Genomic DNA, 18,887 nt, shown 5'->3' on the forward strand with positions numbered 1-18,887 from the left:
AATATACTTCATGCTCGGGAGGAAGAAATCCACCAACTATCTCTGGTTTTCAATGCTCACATCTCTCAAATCAACCATACACTTCTAGAACATCATGTTTCTGTTCTATTAATTAATAGTGGTTTCTACCCTGTATATAATCTTAACGTTTCAGAACTCTATGACCTCAATGTTTAAATAGGGACTTTTTTTCTCCATTTTCTGCTTTCAGTTTAGTTGTGTTTTACTTGAGAAAGGATGCAAGCTGGGTTACACCAGTCTCAGAAGTTGTATTTCTGTTTAGCTTAAAAGTGATCTACCATTAGGCTGCAAGTGTTGTACAAGGTGTTGTTTTTTAAAAGTCCAGTGTACAAGGGGTCAAAATGAGTCTCTCTGGGGAGAATGAGGAGGCTGGCCCTCCCTCTAGTATCTGTGAAGAGACTGAAGAGAAAGCAACTGCTTCTAGAATGAATGAGTCCCTCCCTCTAGTATCTGTGAAGAGACTGAGGGAGAAATGTCCCTCAGGGAGTGAAAAATGTCCCTTAAAAGGAGTTTTCCTACAGAACAGGACACTGACAGGGAACATGAGAGGTAAGATCATCAAATAGGTAATTGTGAAGGAGTTGAGAGTTTGTAACAACTATCGAACAAGCCAGTATTGTTGTGATTTGTCTTTATTTCATACAATAGATCAAGTGAATCAGACATTTTGTTGGATACATTTACTATATCACAAATCTATTCCTAGCTGTTATATGAATTAAGACTGATGACAATTATAAAGTAACCATAGAAAAAACAGTTAAACATTTTTATAAGTGCGCGCACTCCATGTTGTATATTAATATCCTGCTCTAAACAGGATCAAGACAGACAGACCAGTCTCACCTGCACCTAGTGGTGTCTCCATGAAGAGTGACCAGTCAATGGGACTTCCTATTCTCTTTAGGAAAGCAGAACTTTCCACTGAGCAAAGGTGAGAACTGAGACTATTCTTTCAAATCTGCATTCATGGGAAATATTGGAATGCAAAAGTAAAAAAATGTGAAGTGTGTGAAAATTGTTCTATTTTGGAAACACATCCTGATTTAAACACTTAAATAGGATCAAGACAGACAGACCAGTCTCACTTGCACCTAGTGGTATCTCCATGAATGGTGTGTGTGTGTGCATTTCCATTGTAGTTCATAGTTCAATAATTGGTAAATGTTTTGTAATTTGAAATGGGGAAGTAGCCTAGATATGACTTCCTGAACAGATGTTCAGTTTCTGTTGCAAATTGTTTATTTTGAAAGCAAGTTTGAGGTGGTTATGCCCTCTGAAAGCAGTTTTAAATCCTGATGGCTGGTAGTGACTGGAATCTTTGTGCTGACAGATGTTTGGAATAAGTAAATACGTCATGGGTGTTGTCCTATAGCAGAAGGGCAACGCGAACAGAACAGGGAAGCACTTGAAATACTGTTGCAGCCCCAAAATAACAGAAAACATCAAGCTGTATTACTCTAAAGAACTTATGAGTCTTCAGATCTGCTGGCGATCAAGGAAATATCACATAATCTGATGTCTCCTTTCTGCTTGTTTGCTCCTTTGAGATGACAGTTTCCTTGGAGAGGTTCATGGAACCAGTGATCTGTCCAATGAGCACTAGATGTTTTTCATCTGAAAAATAAGACATCATCAATCTATTCTAGCCAATACATTTAAGTAATATTAACACACTTTCAATAACACACCCACATACTACACACAACCTGCACTTATTGAAATGCATGCATGAACCCCCCCCACCCCCACACACACACACACACTTTTGTTGGTATTGTAAATGGGTCATGTTTGACATAACTTTATAGATGGCCATTTCATGCATTTATGGAACCTGTCTTTAGGACAAATAGGACAAAGATAAACACTCACCACACATACACAGGTCCCATAAGTTACCGCAAATGTTTCATGGGCTACACATTCCCCACTTCTCTCTCTCGTGCACACGCACAATTCTCTCTCTCGTGCCCACGCACACAATCAATTACGGAACGCTGTTTGGGTCTTTACGTGTTAAAAAAGATACACGTCAAATAACACTATTTGACATGTCAAAAGTTGTACTGTTACACTAGCAAGGTACCAAGCTAAGGCTAGCTAGCTACCCCAGAAGTTGAAGTTGCCGTCGAGCAAATAATGCTTTATTACCAACGCGGCATTGTAAACACATCGTTCGTGGCCGGTGTTTGCTTGTTTGCAGACTTTTTTGTACAGCTTTGACAATGCTACTGATAGTAGTGGTGGCGCCTGGCTTGCACGTGCAAATTCATCACACACAACATTCTATAATAGAACGGTGTTATTTGACGCATCAAATGAAAAGCTTATTTAACGCGTCAAGTGTATTTTAGACACGCAAATACCCAAACGGCCCTCCATTATCAATCAATTACACACACACACAGGTCCCATAAGTTACTAGCCACATAGAGTAGTTAGCTACACATCCTCCACTTATCTGCCTCTAATGCCACTCACTCACTCACTCACACACACTTGGCTTTAATAAACTAGCCAGCTAGTCAGTATACTTGTGCCTCATCACACAGACACTGACAGATAACGTTAGACAGACACAGAAACACACAGCCAACATCTCATCTCCTTGGGGGTAAAAAGCAAATAGCAGGGCTACCCTTCGTTGGACTTGCAAGTGCACCTGACCATGCAAGCATTTTCAATTTGTTGCACAGCATCACTGACATATTTCACCTCGACTGACTGAAGCACAGTAATTGACCGGTGGTCTTCATCGGTTGCCTCCCAAGGCGGGGCTCGGTCTCGAAATTGGTGAGCTCGTCTGAGTCGCTGATGATGGCGGCGCTCCGGCTCAGGTAAAAAAGTAGTAGCCAATAAATTGACGCCACTGATCGACTGAACCAGCTCAACATCATTACTATTTAAACATCTAGCGATTTCACTCTCCCTGGAATCCATCGATACAGTAGAAAGCTAAGATAACTATCTACAAGCTCATGTGTAGTCAGTACTGATAGTCACCTTGTTGATGGGTTTTGAAAAGCGAGTGTACCCTGAGGAACACTTTTTTTCTGCGGATAATACAGTAACTTTTACACATTTGGGCAAACAGGAAAATCCTCCGATTGAATAGCCTGTTGTAGATTGATTCAAATATATTGTAACAACCCTGGGTTTATAAGCGCAGATATCGACTCTGCCGCTTGAGCATGCTTTTGCGGCACAGTCGATAGCGCGCTGGACTTCGGCTGGGTCGAGGGTTCGAGACCTGCTCCCTGCCTATTTCATTACAATATATAGCTAGCTAGCTAGTTTGTATTTCATTTATCATTTCGGAATAGGGGAGGGTTGCAACAAATCTAAATGTTCAAAAAGACAATGTGTATATATGCAAATTGCCCATTGCAACTTCCAACTGAATTTTCCAGACAGAGTGAGTCACATACAGGGGAGGCGTATACAAGCAGATATGGAAATGTGGATAGGGTGGAATACATTTTATATTAAAACCTGCAAAAGAGCAAATGTAAACTAGGGATACAATGCACTACCCTCCCCTGTATCCAATGAAAAACCACATAACACTCCCCAAAGGATTTTTTTTGGGGGGGATAACCCTCCCCTATTTCGATCTGTCCCCTTTTCGTTGGATTCCCCTCAGGTGAAACTCTATCTCCTTATATAACAGGTTCTGAATGTAGTTAGCTGTGTCTGGAAAAAGGTATGGTATTTGCAGTAGACAAAATACACGTATGCAAGGAAGTGCACACAATAGGCGCTGGATGTAGTTGTCTGTGTCTGGAAACTGTATGCTATTTTCAGGAGACAAAAGACAGGTAGGCAACTTCTCCGAATTGCTTAAAAGAACATGCACCAGTAACAAAATAGGCTAGCCTACTGTTAATCCATGTGTTTACAGATATACCTAACCCGAAGTTAAAACGCCATAAAGTACAGCTGCTAGGGCTGTGGCGATACCAGTATCGCAAATGGAAACGCAAAGCAGACCAACCACTTTGGTCCTTTAAAAACCTACTGTATGTGAAATAGTGTGTGCTAATGTTTTGTCACATCTACTGAAGAGATAAAGTACAGCTGCTAGGGCTGTGGCGATACCAGTATCGTAAATGGAAACGCAAAGCAGACCAACAACTTTGATCCTTGGCTGCATTCCAAAAACGTAAAAATGTCAAATACACACCATCTCCTCTCAGCCCTTAAATTAAGTGGACACTTCTGATTATGTATCATGATGTATGCCGTTGACACTTGCAGGGAAATGTGTCACTTATGCACTACAGTCATTTCATATCTTTACGTCGAATGCTAGCCATCCGACGATATCAAGTTAATCGAAAATTACAATGTATAAGTGTGATGTCAGGGAAAGTTGTATGCGCTAGCTAACGTTTCCAAACGCGAAACAAACAAAAGCAAAATTCATTTTACGATACTTGTTTGTGCCGTCATGTGCATTATTAGCACAATTTAATTTATTTACATGTGTTTTTACTTTTGTATGTTCACTTCTCCATATTGATGTTGGTTATACGTTTTGGCTGACCTTTCTTAGGGGATGTACAATCATCGCCAATAGAATTATGGGGCGTTTCAGGCCCCGGAGTGAACATAATTGTACACTCGCAAATTCAATCACAAACAAGGTGCTGAGGGGCTTACGTTGCTAACTTCAGCGGGGATTCCCCCAAGGGCATAAGGCGAGGGGAAGTGGAGGAGGGTGTGTCTTTATATGTTTGAAACGCAACCTTTGTCAATTCAATTCAAGGGCTTTATTGGCATGGGAAACATGTGTTAACATTGCCAAAGCAAGTGAGGTAGACAACATACAAAGTGAATATATAAGGTGAAAAACAACTAAAAATAACAGTAAACATTACACATACAGAAGTTTCAAAACAGTAAAGACATTACAAATGTCATATTATATATATATATATATATATATATATATATATATTATATATATATATATATATACAATGTACAAATAGTTAAAGGACACAAGATAAAATAAATAAGCATAAATATGGGTTGTATTTACAATGGTGTTTGTTCTTCACTGGTTGCCCTTTTCTCGTGGCAACAGGTCACAAATCTTGCTGCTGTGATGGCACACTGTGGAATTTCACCCAGTAGATATGGGAGTTTATCAAAATTGGATTTGTTTTCAAATTCTTTGTGGATCTGTGTAATCTGGGGGAAATATGTCTCTCTAATATGGTCATACATTGGGCAGGAGGTTAGGAAGTGCAGCTCAGTTTCCACCTCATTTTGTGGGCAGTGAGCACATAGCCTGTCTTCTCTTGAGAGCCATGTCTGCCTACGGCGGCCTTTCTCAATAGCAAGGCTATGCTCACTGAGTCTGTACATAGTCAAAGCTTTCCTTAATGTTGGGTTAGTCACAGTGGTCAGGTATTCTGCCGCTGTGTACTCTCTGTGTAGGGCCAAATAGCATTCTAGTTTGCTCTGTTTTTTTGTTAATACTTTCCAATGTGTTAAGTAATTATCTTTTTGTTTTCTCATGATTTGGTTGGGTCTAATTGTGCTGTTGTCCTGGGGCTCTGTAGGGTGTGTTTGTGTTTGTGAACAGAGCCCCAGGACCAGCTTGCTTAGGGGACTCTTCTCCAGGTTCATCTCTCTGTAGGTGATGGCTTTGTTATGGAAGGTTTGTGAATCGCTTCCTTTTAGGTGGTTGTAGAATTTAACGGCTCTTTTCTGGATTTTGATAATTAGTGGGTATTGGCCTAATTCTGCTCTGCATGCATTATTTGGTGTTTTACGTTGTACACGGAGGATATTTTTGCAGAATTCTGTGTGCAGAGTCTCAATTTGGTGTTTGTCCCATTTTGTGAAGTCTTGGTTGGTGAGCGGACCCCAGACCTCACAACCATAAAGGGCAATGGGCTCTATGACTGATTCAAGTATTTTTAGCCAAATCCTAAATGGTATGTTGAAATTTATGTTTCTTTTGATGGCATAGAATGCCCTTCTTGCCTTGTCTCTCAGATCGTTCACAGCTTTGTGGAAGTTACCTGTGGCGCTGATGTTTAGGCCAAGGTATGTATAGTTTTTTGTGTGCTCTAGGGCAACAGTGTCTAGATGGAATTTGTATTTGTGGTCCTGGTGACTGGACCTTTTTTGGAACACCATTATTTTGGTCTTACTGAGATTTACTGTCAGGGCCCAGGTCTGACAGAATCTGTGCATAAGATCTAGGTGCTGCTGTAGGCCCTCCTTGGTTGGTGACAGAAGCACCAGATCATCAGCAAACAGCAGACATTTGACTTCGGATTCTAGCAGGGGGAGGCCGGGTGCTGCAGACTTTTCTAGTGCCCGCGCCAATTCGTTGATATATATGTTGAAGAGGGTGGGGCTTAAGCTGCATCCCTGTCTAACCCCACGACCCTGTGTGAAGAAATGTGTGTGTTTTTTGCCAATTTTAACCGCACACTTGTTGTTTGTGTACATGGATTTTATAATGTCATATGTTTTACCCCCAACACCAGAGTCGAAAGCTTTTTTGAAATCAACAAAGCATGAGAAGACTTTGCCTTTGTTTTGGTTTGTTTGGTTGTCAATTAGGGTGTGCAGGGTGAATACATGGTCTGTTGTACGGTAATTTGGTAAAAAGCCTATTTGACATTTGCTCAGTACATTGTTTTCATTGAGGAAATGTACGAGTCTGCTGTTAATAATAATGCAGAGGATTTTCCCAAGGTTACTGTTGACACATATTCCACGGTAGTTATTGGGGTCAAATTTGTCTCCACTTTTGTGGATTGGGGTGATCAGTCCTTGGTTCCAAATATTGGGGAAGATGCCAGAGCTAAGTATGATGTTAAAGAGTTTTAGTATAGCCAATTGGAATTTGTTGTCTGTATATTTGATCATTTCATTGAGGATACCATCGACACCACAGGCCTTTTTGGGTTGGAGGGTTTTTATTTTGTCCTGTAACTCATTCAATGTAATTGGAGAATCCAGTTGGTTCTGGTAGTCTTTGATAGTTGATTCTAAGATCTGTATTTGATCATGTATATGTTTTTGCTCTTTATTCTTTGTTATACAACCAAAAAGATTGGAGAAGTGGTTTACCCATACATCTCCATTTTGGATAGATAATTCTTCGTGTTGTTGTTTGTTTAGTGTTTTCCAATTTTCCCAGAAGTGGTTAGAGTCTATGGATTCTTCAATTGCATTGAGCTGATTTCTGACATGCTGTTCCTTCTTTTTCCGTAGTGTATTTCTGTATTGTTTTAGTGATTCACCATAGTCTACACCTATTCAGCATCGTTCACACCCTCTTAAACCGTAGCCCCACCTATCTCTTTAAGGATTCACATATGAGGCAATGTGCTAAAAGGAATGAGTAAGAAGGTGTAATAAACAACCAAATATTTCAAGACTAAAAGTGGTGAAAGTAGTAGTAAAAATACACTTTATCTCGTCCTTGGCCTATATCCTAATCTGACTTTGGTGCAGGTCATGTTATTCTTCACATTACAGTCTCTAGTAAAAAAACACACTATATAATCAAATCAACGTTTTATTTGTCACATGCGCAGGATACAGAAGGTGTAAACGGTACAGTGAAAAATGGTTACTTGCATACTAGCAAAATAAATAAAAATAGAAAATGTTCAGATACAAATATTGTATAAATATTTGCTAATTATTAGATGACGTTTACCCAGACACACTTGTCTAAATTGATGGGTCATGTGAAAGATATTCTATAACCACCCCCCAGCCACATCTAGCTAAGTGGATGGGTCACTATTGTCGAGACATGTACACATGTTCATATAAATAACATTTTATTTGTCACATACACATGGTTAGCAGATGTTAATGCGAGTGTAGCGAAATGCTTGTGCTTCTAGTTCCGACAATGCAGTAATATCTAACGTGGCAGACCAATCCGAACTCATCTCCCGGCATGTCCAGCCTATCCATTATCTCAGCTAAACATGGCTAGAGGGAAGGTTGCTTTTCTGTGGCTTAACCAACTAGGCTCGTAACTAGGCTCGGAAGTAACAAAACTATATTTTTTTGTAGTGGATTTATTCCTGTAGTATAGGCAATGAAATAGGCAATGCAACACTAAAATAAACAAACATTTCCAAGAATAGAAAATGTAATGATTCTAGATTCTTATTGTTATTAACACTTAAGTAGGCTTATTTGTTAGGCTACTCGTTTATAAGAATAAGAATAATTATTATTCGGGACACCGCAGCAAACTTGTGGGGGGATTTCTGTTGTTGAAATCATTACTAAGAGATAAAGACAGTGACCATTCCTTTAGTCAGTCTAAAGTGATGATGTGTGCATGTTTTTCTGTATTTTTAAGTATGGAAGGTGTAGGCTATACATGACTATTAACATTATTATAATTATTATTAGGCCTGTTAGCAGCAGTAATAGCAGTATTAAGATGCCCTTCACAAAACTTGTGGCAAAATAGTTTTTTGTTTGGTATGGCTGATATTAGCTATATAAGCCATAATATTTGGGCTAGTTACAGTTGAAAAAATAGTGGCTTGTCCATAGTGAAGGCAAAGGAAACTACAGTTTGGCAAGTATCCATTCAGCTTGGGGGATTTTAACATTCAATTTAACCACTTCTCTGCTGTGTGTCAAATAAAGTGCTTTGTGTGTTCACAGATCAGCACATCCTGATCAGAGGTCTGCCATGAATTCCCCCGAAGAGAGGCACCTTGTACACAGTTAATTTGAAATGCAAATCTGACTCAATGGGTGTTGTCATCATCAACCAACATAGTTAATTCTCCTCCAGTGCTACCAACAATATTTTTTTCCAGAAGTCACAGAATTTTCAGAGCGGATCAGAATCCCACTTGTGATTGGTAGATTATTTTTGTCTTCTAACGTTGCTTTATTAAACTTGGAATATACTCCATGAGTTAATGCTCAAGAGGAGAAAATGAAGCACCTCTCGACAGATGCTAAGTGTAACTGCCACTACTGGTAATAATCCCTGGTTTTCAGTGATCACAACTCTAACCAAATCAACCCAATCAACTTATAGCACATATAGGACATATAGCACATAAAGTAAGCATTTTGTCTTTATGACAGACTTTTAAGTCACAGGCAAAGTTTTGTTGCTCTCGGCAGAAAAACCTAAATTTGTCAGTTAAGTTTTTTGTTACATTGAATGTTATTGGTAACTATCCACAACTCTAGGATCTCAATGTTAAAATAGGGACCTTTCTTTTCCATTTCCTGGTTTCAGTTTTGGTGTTTTTCTTCCGACAGCAAGGGGGATGCAAGCTGGGTTGCACCTTTGCACAACTAGCAAAACTTAATTATGTACCAACAGTGAATTACAGACATAAAGTAATTAAGGCTATAAAGCACCAAGACTTTATTTTGCACAACCCCCTATCAGCGTAGATCAGCTTCAACTGTCTAAGAAGTTGTATTTCTGTTAAGCTTGAAATTAATGTTCTATTGCACTACAAGTGTTGCAAATAGTGCTGTTTTTTAATAGTCCAGTGTGGGGTACACTGTGCCAAAATGAGTCTCTCTGGGGAGTATGAAGAGGGAAGCACTCCCTCTAGTATCTGTGAAGATACTGAAGAAGAAGCCACTGCTTCTGGAATGAGTTTCTCAGGGACTGAGGGAGCGATGTCCCATAAACTAAGTTTTCCTGCCGAACAGGACACTGACAGAGAGCTTAAGAGGTAAGATAATCAAATAGGTAAGTGTGAAGGAGCTAATATTTTGTCAAAATTCTTGTACGAACCAGTATTGGTTGCGAAGAATGGATAATATTAATTTATTTGTACATAATGTTTCCGCCATCGTGACCGAAAAGAGGTTCTGGACATCAGAACAGCAATCACTAACCTCAATTTTGATGAAGACTTTTACTTCAATGAGTCTTTAGTGCAAGACATGCATACTGATCACCAGGGACTAGACCCTAATCCCCGACACTTGGAAGAGAAAAAGATGTCACTATAGGAGCCGCTGTACGGGCACCCTTATGAAACTACGTTGGCAAGTGGATAGACCGCCTCTACCATCCATTCTATTGGCGAACGTGCTATCTTTGGAGAATACAGTTCCTTCGGGAAAGTATTCAGACCCCTAGACTTTTTTCACATTTTGTTTCATTCCAAACTTATTCTAAAATGGATCAAATTTGTTAAAATCCTCAGAAATCTACACACAATACCCCATAATGATAAAGCAAATTTTATGGCAAATTTTTTACAAAAAAACAGAAATACCTAATTTACATAATTATTCAGACCCTTTGCTATGAGACTCGAAATTGAACTGAGGTGCATCCTGTTTCCATTGATCACCTTCAATGTTTCTACAACTTGATTGGAGTCCATCTGTGGTAAATTTAAATTGATTGGACATGATTTGGAAAGGCACACACCTGTTTATATAAGTTCCCACAGATGACAGTGCATGTCAGAGCAAAAACCAAGCTATGAGGTCAAAGGAATTGTCCGTAGAGCTCCGAGACAGGATTGTGTCGAGGCACAGATCTGGGGAAGGGTACCAAAACATTTCTCCAGCATTGAAGGTCCCCAAGAACACAGTAGCCTCCATCATTCTTAAATGGAAGAAGTTTGGAACCACCAAGACTCTTCCTAGAGCTGGTCGAATGGTCAAACTGAGCAATCGGGGGGAAAGTGACCAAGGAAGGTGACCAAGAACCCGATGGTCACTCTGAAAGAGCTCTCTGTGGAGATGGGAGAACTTTCCAGAAGGACAACCATCTCTGCAGCACTGGCCAGCCGGAAGCCACTCCTCAGTAAAATGTACATGGCAGCCGTTTGTCAAAAGGCACCTGAAGACCCTCAGACCGTGAGAAACAAGATCATCTGGTCTGATGAAACCAAGATTGAACTCCAGACTCTGGCTGGGCCACTCAAGGACATTCAGAAACTTGTACCGAAACTTGTACAGAAACTTGTACCGAAGCCACTTAGTTGTCTTGGCTGTGTGCTTAGGGTCATTGTCATGTTGTAAGGTGAACCTTCTCCCCATTCTGAGGTCCTGAGCGCTCTGGAACAGGTTTTCATTGAGGATCTCGCTGTACTTTGCTCTGTTCATCTTTCCCTCAATCCTGACTAGTTTCCCAGTCCCTGGCGCTGAAAAACATCCCAACAGCATGATGCTGCCACCACCATACTTCCCCATAGGGAGGGTGCCAGGTTTCCTCCAGACTTGATGCTTGGCTTTCAGGCCGAAGAGAATCTTGTTTCTCACGGTCTGAGAGTCTTTAGGTGCCATTTTGGAATAAGGCTGTAAGGTCATAAAATGTGGAAGAAGTCGAGGGATCTGAATACTTTTCCAAATGCACTGTATTACCTCAACTACCTCGTACCCCTTGTGCACATTGACTCGATACCGGTACTCCTTGTACATAGCCTCGTTATTGTTATTTTATTGTAAACTCTGCGTTGTTGGGGAAAGGCTCGTAATTTAAGCATTTCATGGTAAAGTCTACACCTGTTGTATTCGGCGCATGTGACATACAATTTTATTTTGACATTATTTAATTCAAAACAGATATTTCATTCAAACAGACATTTTGTTGGAGACAAATGTACTAGATCACCAATCTATACCTAGCTGTATGTGCATTGACTGGTGACAAATAAGTAACCAACCATAAAAAAACTAATCTAAAATGTGTGCAAACTCACATATGTGGTCCTTCTGTAGCTCAGTTGGTAGAGCATGGCGCTTGTAATGCCAGGGTAGTGGGTTCGATTCCCGGGACCACCCATACGTAGAATCTATGCACACATGACTGTAAGTCGCTTTGGATAAAAGCGTCTGCTAAATGGCATATATTATATTATATGTTGGATATTCAAATCCTGCCTTAAACAGGATCAAGACAGACAGACCAGTCTCACCTGCACCAAGCTGTGTCTCCATGAAGAGTGACCTGTCGATGGGACTTCCTATTTTCTTCAGGGATGGATCCACTGAGCAAAGGTGAACTGAGACATAACATGGTGTTTGATTATGGCATTTCCTTTTATTTACCATCTTCTGTATAGATGAAGACTGATGTTATTGCTCTCTGTGCTCATTTCTACCCAGCAGTATCTCTGAGGAGAATGACCAGTCAATGGATCACCAACCCAGAGTCCCTACTGATGAGAAAGTGTGAGTGATCGCAGTTTACACTGTATCCTACCTATTTTCTATACATTTTATTCACCAGTCATGTGTCTGACATCTGGTACCTTTTTACTCTGTGAATTTCCAGATAATACGCTCCAATTCATCATTTAGGAAGCCTAATTTTGCTTGTCATTAGATCCCTTGTCTACAGGACAACATCATTCAGTCTGACATACTAGAAATGTGAATAAAATTGCATGATTACTAAACTCAGCAAAATAAGAAACGCCCCTTTTTCAGGACCCTGTCTTTCAAAGATAATTCTTAAAAATCCAAATAACTTCACAGATCTTCATTGTAAAGGGTTTAAACACTGTTTCCCATGCTGTTTCCCCATAAACAAGTAATGAACATGCACCTGTGGAACGGTCATTAAGACATTAACAGCTTACAGACGGTAGGAAATGAAGGTCACAGTTACGAAAACATAGGACGCTAAGGCCTTTCTACTGACTCTGAAAACACCAAAAGAAAGATGCCCAGGGTCTCTGCTATCTGCGTGAACGTGCCTTAGGCATGTTGCAAGGAGGCATGAGAACTGCAGATGTGACCGGGGCAATAAATGGCAATGTCCGTACTGTGAAACGCCTAAGACAGCGCTACAGGGAGATAGGAATGACAGCTGATCGTCCTCGCAGTGGCAGACCACTTGTAACAACACCTGCACAGGATCGATACATCCGAACATCACACCTGCGGGACAGGTACAGGATGGCAACAATAATTGCCCGAGTTACACCAGGAACGCACAATCCCTCCATAAGTGCTCAGATTGTCCGCAATAGGCTGAGAGAGGCTGGACTGAGCGCTTGTAGGCCTGTTGTAAGGCAGGTCCTCACCAAACATCACCGGCAACAACGTAGCCTATGGGCACAAACCCACCGTCGCTGGACCAGACAGAACTGGCAAAAAGTGCTCTTCATTGACGAGTCGCTGTTTTGTCTAATCAGGGGTGATGGTCAGATTCGCGTTTAGCGTCGAAGGAATGAGCGTTACACCGAGGCCTGTACTCTGGAGCGGGATCGATTTGGAGATGGAGGGTCCATCATGGTCTGGGGCGGTGTGTCACAGCATCATTGGACTGAGCTTGTTGTCATTTCAGGCAATCTCAACACTGTGCGTTACAGGGAAGACATCCTCCTCCTCCCTTCCTGCAGGCTCATCCTGACATGACCCTCCAGCGTGACAATGCCACCAGCTATACTGCTTGTTCTGTGTGTGATTTCCTGCAAGACAGGAATGTCAGTGTTCTGCCATGGTCAGCGAAGAGCCCGGATCTCAATCCCATTGAGCACGTCTGGGACCTGTTGGATCGGATGGTGAGGACTAGGGCCATTCCCCCCAGAAATGTCCAGGAACTTGCAGGTGCCTTGGTGGGATAGTGCGGTAACATCTTACAACAAGAACTGGCAAATCTGGTGCATTCCATGAGGAGGAGATGCCCTGCAGTACTTAATGCAGCTGGTGGCCACACCAGATACTGCCTGTTACTTTTGATTTTGACCCCCTTTTGTTCAGGGACACATTATTCCATTGCTGTTAGTCACATGTCTGTGGAACTTGTTCAGTTTATGTCTCAATTGTTGAATCTTGTTAAATTAGCTGAAAATAAGAAAATTAAAGCAGTTGACAGTGAGAGGACATTTCATAATAGTGAGACCCAAGGTACCCAAGGTTTAGTGTAGCTATCAGGAGATGCAGATAGCGTTGTCTCCCAGTAAAATGCACCAAATGTCGTCCTATAATCTTCACTTAGCCTACCAAACTATAGAATGTCAAACTCTGTACTGTTTTATCATTGATCACATCCAGATTAGAGTTTAGTTATATTATAAATGTTTACCCAAATCAATTTAATTAAATTCAACAAGGAACATGTATCTTTCTTTTCCACCTATAGGTACCCAACAGAAGTCCAGGAGAAAATGAAACCCTACTTGAAGAATAGGATATATTCTTTATTTGAGGGCATTGATGATCAAGGAAAAACGACACCTCTTAACGACATCTACACAGAGCTCTACATCACACAAGATGGAAGTGGAGAGGTCAATAATCAGAATGAGGTGAGACAGATTGAGACAGCATGCAGTTGTCAAGTAGAACACGAGACATCAATCCAACTCAATGACATCTTCAAACGCTTACCTGGACAAGACAAGCTTATCAGAACAGTGCTGACAAGGGGAATTGCTGGCATTGGAAAAACAGTGTCTGTGCTGAAGTTCATGTTGGACTGGGCTGAAGAGAAAGCAAATCAAGACATCCAGATCATCTTTCCACTTCCTTTTCGGGATCTGAACTTGATGAGAGATAAAAATCAAAGTCTGATAGAACTACTTCATCACTCCTTTATAGAAACAAAACAATCAGAAATCTCAGAAAACAAAAATATTGTGTTTGTTTTTGATGGTCTGGATGAATGTCGCCTTCCTCTAGACTTCCAGAATAATAAGATCTGCTGTGATGTCACAGAGTCAACTTCAGTGGATGTTCTTCTGACAAACCTCATCAAAGGGAATCTGCTTCCCTCTGCTCACATTTGGATAACATCCCGACCTGCAGCAGCCAATCAGATCCCTCCTGAGTGTGTTGACCAGGTGACAGAGGTACGAGGATTCAATGACCCACAGAAGGAGGAGTACTTCAGGAAGAGAATTGGTGAGGAAGACCTGGCCAGCAGAATCATCTCACACATAAAGACATCAAGGAGCCTCCACATCATGTGCCACATTCCAGTGTTCTGTTGGATTTCAGCCACTGTCCTAGAGAGACTATTGGTTGAAGCAGAGAGTCGAGAGATCCCCAAGAATCTAACTCAAATGTACGCTCACCTCATGATCTTCCTGTCAAAACTGAGGACTCAGAAATATCCTGTAGAGCATGCCAACGATTCTCACTGGGATAAAGAGATGATTCACGCACTGGGAAAATTGGCTTTTCAACAGCTAGAAAAAGGCCATCTGATATTCTATGAGGAAGACCTGAGAGAGTGTGGCATTGACATCAAGGATGCGTCTGTGTACTCTGGAGTGTGCACTCAGATCTTCAGAGAAGAGTCTGGGCTTAACCAGATGAAGGTGTACTGCTTTGTACATCTGAGTATCCAGGAGTTTCTGGCTGCACTATATGTGTTCCTCATGTTCACTAACGACAACAACAATCTGATGGCTAAAGAGAAATCCCTCCGCAACAAAAACAGTCTATATGAAGATGCCGTGGACAAGGCCTTGCAGTTTGAAAATGGCCATCTGGACCTTTTCCTCCGCTTCCTTCTTGGCCTTTCACATGAGTCCAATCAGCATCTCCTACAAGGCCTACTGACACCAACAGGAAGCAGCTCACAGAACAACAAGGAAACAGTCAAGTACATCAAGGAGAAGATCAGGAAGAACCTCCCCCTGGAGAGGTGTATCAATCTGTTCCACTGTCTGAATGAACTGAATGATCATTCTCTAGAGGAGGAAATCCAAAGCTACCTGAGATCAGGAAGTCTCTCAAAATCTAAACTCTCACCTGGACAGTGGTCAGCTCTGGTCTTCATGTTGCTGACCTCCGAGAAGCTGGATGTGTTTGACCTGAAGAAATACATCAGATCAGATGCGGCTCTTCTCAAACTTCTCCCAGTTGTCAGATCCTCTAGAACAGCCCTGTAAGTGCTTAGTCAAATTGATTTCCAAACAGCATGCTAATGTAACATAATAATGAACATCAGTTTGAATGACTAGTTAGGCTGACAATTCAGTCCCAAACGGGGCATTTATTTGTGGGCACCTGGGTATCTTAAGATGCAGCTATGTTTTCCACAGGCTGAACGAATGTAAACTCACCAAGAAAAGCTTTGAGGCACTGGCTTCTGTTCTCAAATCAAACTCATGCTGTCTGAGAGTGCTGGACATGAGTGGCAATAAACTCCAGGATTCAGGAGTGAAGCTGCTCTCTGCTGGACTGGAGGATCCACACTGTAAACTGGAGACATTGAAGTGAGTGACTTTGTATTGAAGGAATTTTATTCCTCTGTTTTAATTCCTAATTAAAATGAAACACTCTGTCAATTCATAAGAATTTGTAAGACCCTTATTTTATAGGAATGGACAGAGCCAGATCTTAAAGTCAAATAGCAGCCTTTATTCATTTACATACATTTACATTTAAGTCATTTAGCAGACGCTCTTATCCAGAGCGACTTACAAATTGGTGCATTCACCTTATGACATCCAGTGGAACAGCCACTTTACAATAGTGCATCTAAATCTTTTAAGGGGGGGGGTGAGAAGGATTACTTTATCCTATCCTAGGTATTCCTTAAAGAGGTGGGGTTTCAGGTGTCTCCGGAAGGTGGTGATTGACTCCGCTGTCCTGGCGTCGTGAGGGAGTGTGTTCCACCATTGGGGAGCCAGAGCAGCGAACAGTTTTGACTGGGCTGAGCGGGAACTGTACTTCCTCAGTGGTAGGGAGGCGAGCAGGCCAGAGGTGGATGAACGCAGTGCCCTTGTTTGGGTGTAGGGCCTGATCAGAGCCTGGAGGTACTGAGGTGCCGTTCCCCTCACAGCTCCGTAGGCAAGCACCATGGTCTTGTAGCGGATGCGAGCTTCAACTGGAAGCCAGTGGAGAGAGCGGAGGAGCGGGGTGACGTGAGAGAACTTGGGAAGGTTGAACACCAGACGGGCTGCGGCGTTCTGGATGAGTTGTAGGGGTTTAATGGCACAGGCAGGGAGCCCAGCCAACAGCGAGTTGCAGTAATCCAGACGGGAGATGACAAGTGCCTGGATTAGGACCTGCGCCGCTTCCTGTGTGAGGCAGGGTCGTACTCTGCGGATGTTGTAGAGCATGAACCTACAGGAACGGGCCACCGCCTTGATGTTAGTTGAGAACGACAGGGTGTTGTCCAGGATCACGCCAAGGTTCTTAGCGCTCTGGGAGGAGGACACAATGGAGTTGTCAACCGTGATGGCGAGATCATGGAACGGGCAGTCCTTCCCCGGGAGGAAGAGCAGCTCCGTCTTGCCGAGGTTCAGCTTGAGGTGGTGATCCGTCATCCACACTGATATGTCTGCCAGACATGCAGAGATGCGATTCGCCACCTGGTCATCAGAAGGGGGAAAGGAGAAGATTAATTGTGTGTCGTCTGCATAGCAATGATAGGAGAGACCATGTGAGGTTATGACAGAGCCAAGTGACTTGGTGTATAGCGAGAATAGGAGAGGGCCTAGAACAGAGCCCTGGGGGACACCAGTGGTGAGAGCGCGTGGTGAGGAGACAGATTCTCGCCACGCCACCTGGTAGGAGCGACCTGTCAGGTAGGACGCAATCAAGCGTGGGCCGCGCCGGAGATGCCCAACTCGGAGAGGGTAGAGAGGAGGATCTGATGGTTCACAGTATCGAAGGCAGCCGATAGGTCTAGAAGGATGAGAGCAGAGGAGAGAGAGTTAGCTTTAGCAGTGCGGAGCGCCTCCGTGATACAGAGAAGAGCAGTCTCAGTTGAATGACTAGTCTTGAAACCTGACTGATTTGGATCAAGAAGGTCATTCTGAGAGAGATAGCGGGAGAGCTGGCCAAGGACGGCACGTTCAAGAGTTTTGGAGAGAAAAGAAAGAAGGGATACTGGTCTGTAGTTGTTGACATCGGAGGGATCGAGTGTAGGTTTTTTCAGAAGGGGTGCAACTCTCGCTCTCTTGAAGACGGAAGGGACGTAGCCAGCGGTCAGGGATGAGTTGATGAGCGAGGTGAGGTAAGGGAGAGGGTCTCCGGAAATGGTCTGGAGAAGAGAGGAGGGGATAGGGTCGAGCGGGCAGGTTGTTGGGCGGCCGGCCGTCACAAGACGCGAGATTTCATCTGGAGAGAGAGGGGAGAAAGAGGTCAGAGCACAGGGTAGGGCAGTGTGAGCAGAACCAGCGGTGTCGTTTGACTTAGCAAACGAGGATCGGATGTCGTCGACCTTCTTTTCAAAATGGTTGACGAAGTCATCTGCAGAGAGGGAGGAGGGGGGGGGAGGGGGAGGAGGATTCAGGAGTGAGTTTCATCTGTGCGGGACTTGAGAATCCTCAATGTAAATTGGAGACACTGAGGTAAGGCAACCCTCACAGAGTTTAACTTACATTTCACTTGGTCCTGGATTTAATCCAAGGCAGTGCACTGGACAGCTGACAGTGTGACTTTCAAAGCCCATTTATGTTAGATCGACATGCGCTACATTTAGAGTGAATGCGATTTCCACAAACATTGGGATAATGTTGTCAGCATTGTCGGCTGTCCAGTCTCTGCTCAAAACGTGGATTAAATTCCAACCTTTGTCTCTGATGTCATAATTGGGACTTGGTCTCTGATGCCATAATTGGGACTTGGTCTCTGATGTCATAATCAATGACAATTTGTCAGTTTTTTATCATTAATTGTATCATCTTTAGATGCTAAACTGACATTTTCTGTAATATTTTATACTGTGTAACTTTTCCCCCTCACTTTCCACAGGCTGTCAGGCTGCAGCATCACAGAGGAAGGCTGTGCTTCTCTTGCTTCAGCTCTGAGGTCAAACCCCTCCCACCTGAAGGAGCTGGACCTGAGTGGAAATACTCCAGGAGTCTCTGGAGTAAAGCTGCTCTCTTCTGTACAAGAGGATCCCCTCTATACACTGGAGACACTGCGGTGAGTTTTTTAAGATCACAGTTTTA

The 18,887-nt window shown here is 42.5% G+C and overlaps 1 protein-coding gene across 1 annotated transcript in view; it reads left to right on the forward strand.

The window, feature by feature from the left end:
• The first annotated feature begins 502 nt into the window (after positions 1 to 502).
• Positions 503 to 18,887, forward strand: part of LOC127930349 (NACHT, LRR and PYD domains-containing protein 3-like) — a 36,287-nt gene continuing 17,902 nt past the window's right edge. The window contains exons 1-7 of the mRNA XM_052520023.1: positions 503 to 570; positions 842 to 955; positions 11,917 to 12,024; positions 12,133 to 12,198; positions 14,117 to 15,868; positions 16,026 to 16,199; positions 18,688 to 18,861. Of these exons, the coding sequence (XP_052375983.1) occupies positions 515 to 570; positions 842 to 955; positions 11,917 to 12,024; positions 12,133 to 12,198; positions 14,117 to 15,868; positions 16,026 to 16,199; positions 18,688 to 18,861 (2,444 nt within the window). The 5' untranslated portion in view covers positions 503 to 514. The remainder of the gene's footprint in view (positions 571 to 841; positions 956 to 11,916; positions 12,025 to 12,132; positions 12,199 to 14,116; positions 15,869 to 16,025; positions 16,200 to 18,687; positions 18,862 to 18,887) is intronic.

The sequence above is a fragment of the Oncorhynchus keta genome, chromosome 5, assembly GCF_023373465.1.
Source record: "Oncorhynchus keta strain PuntledgeMale-10-30-2019 chromosome 5, Oket_V2, whole genome shotgun sequence".
Lineage (NCBI taxonomy): Eukaryota > Metazoa > Chordata > Actinopteri > Salmoniformes > Salmonidae > Oncorhynchus > Oncorhynchus keta.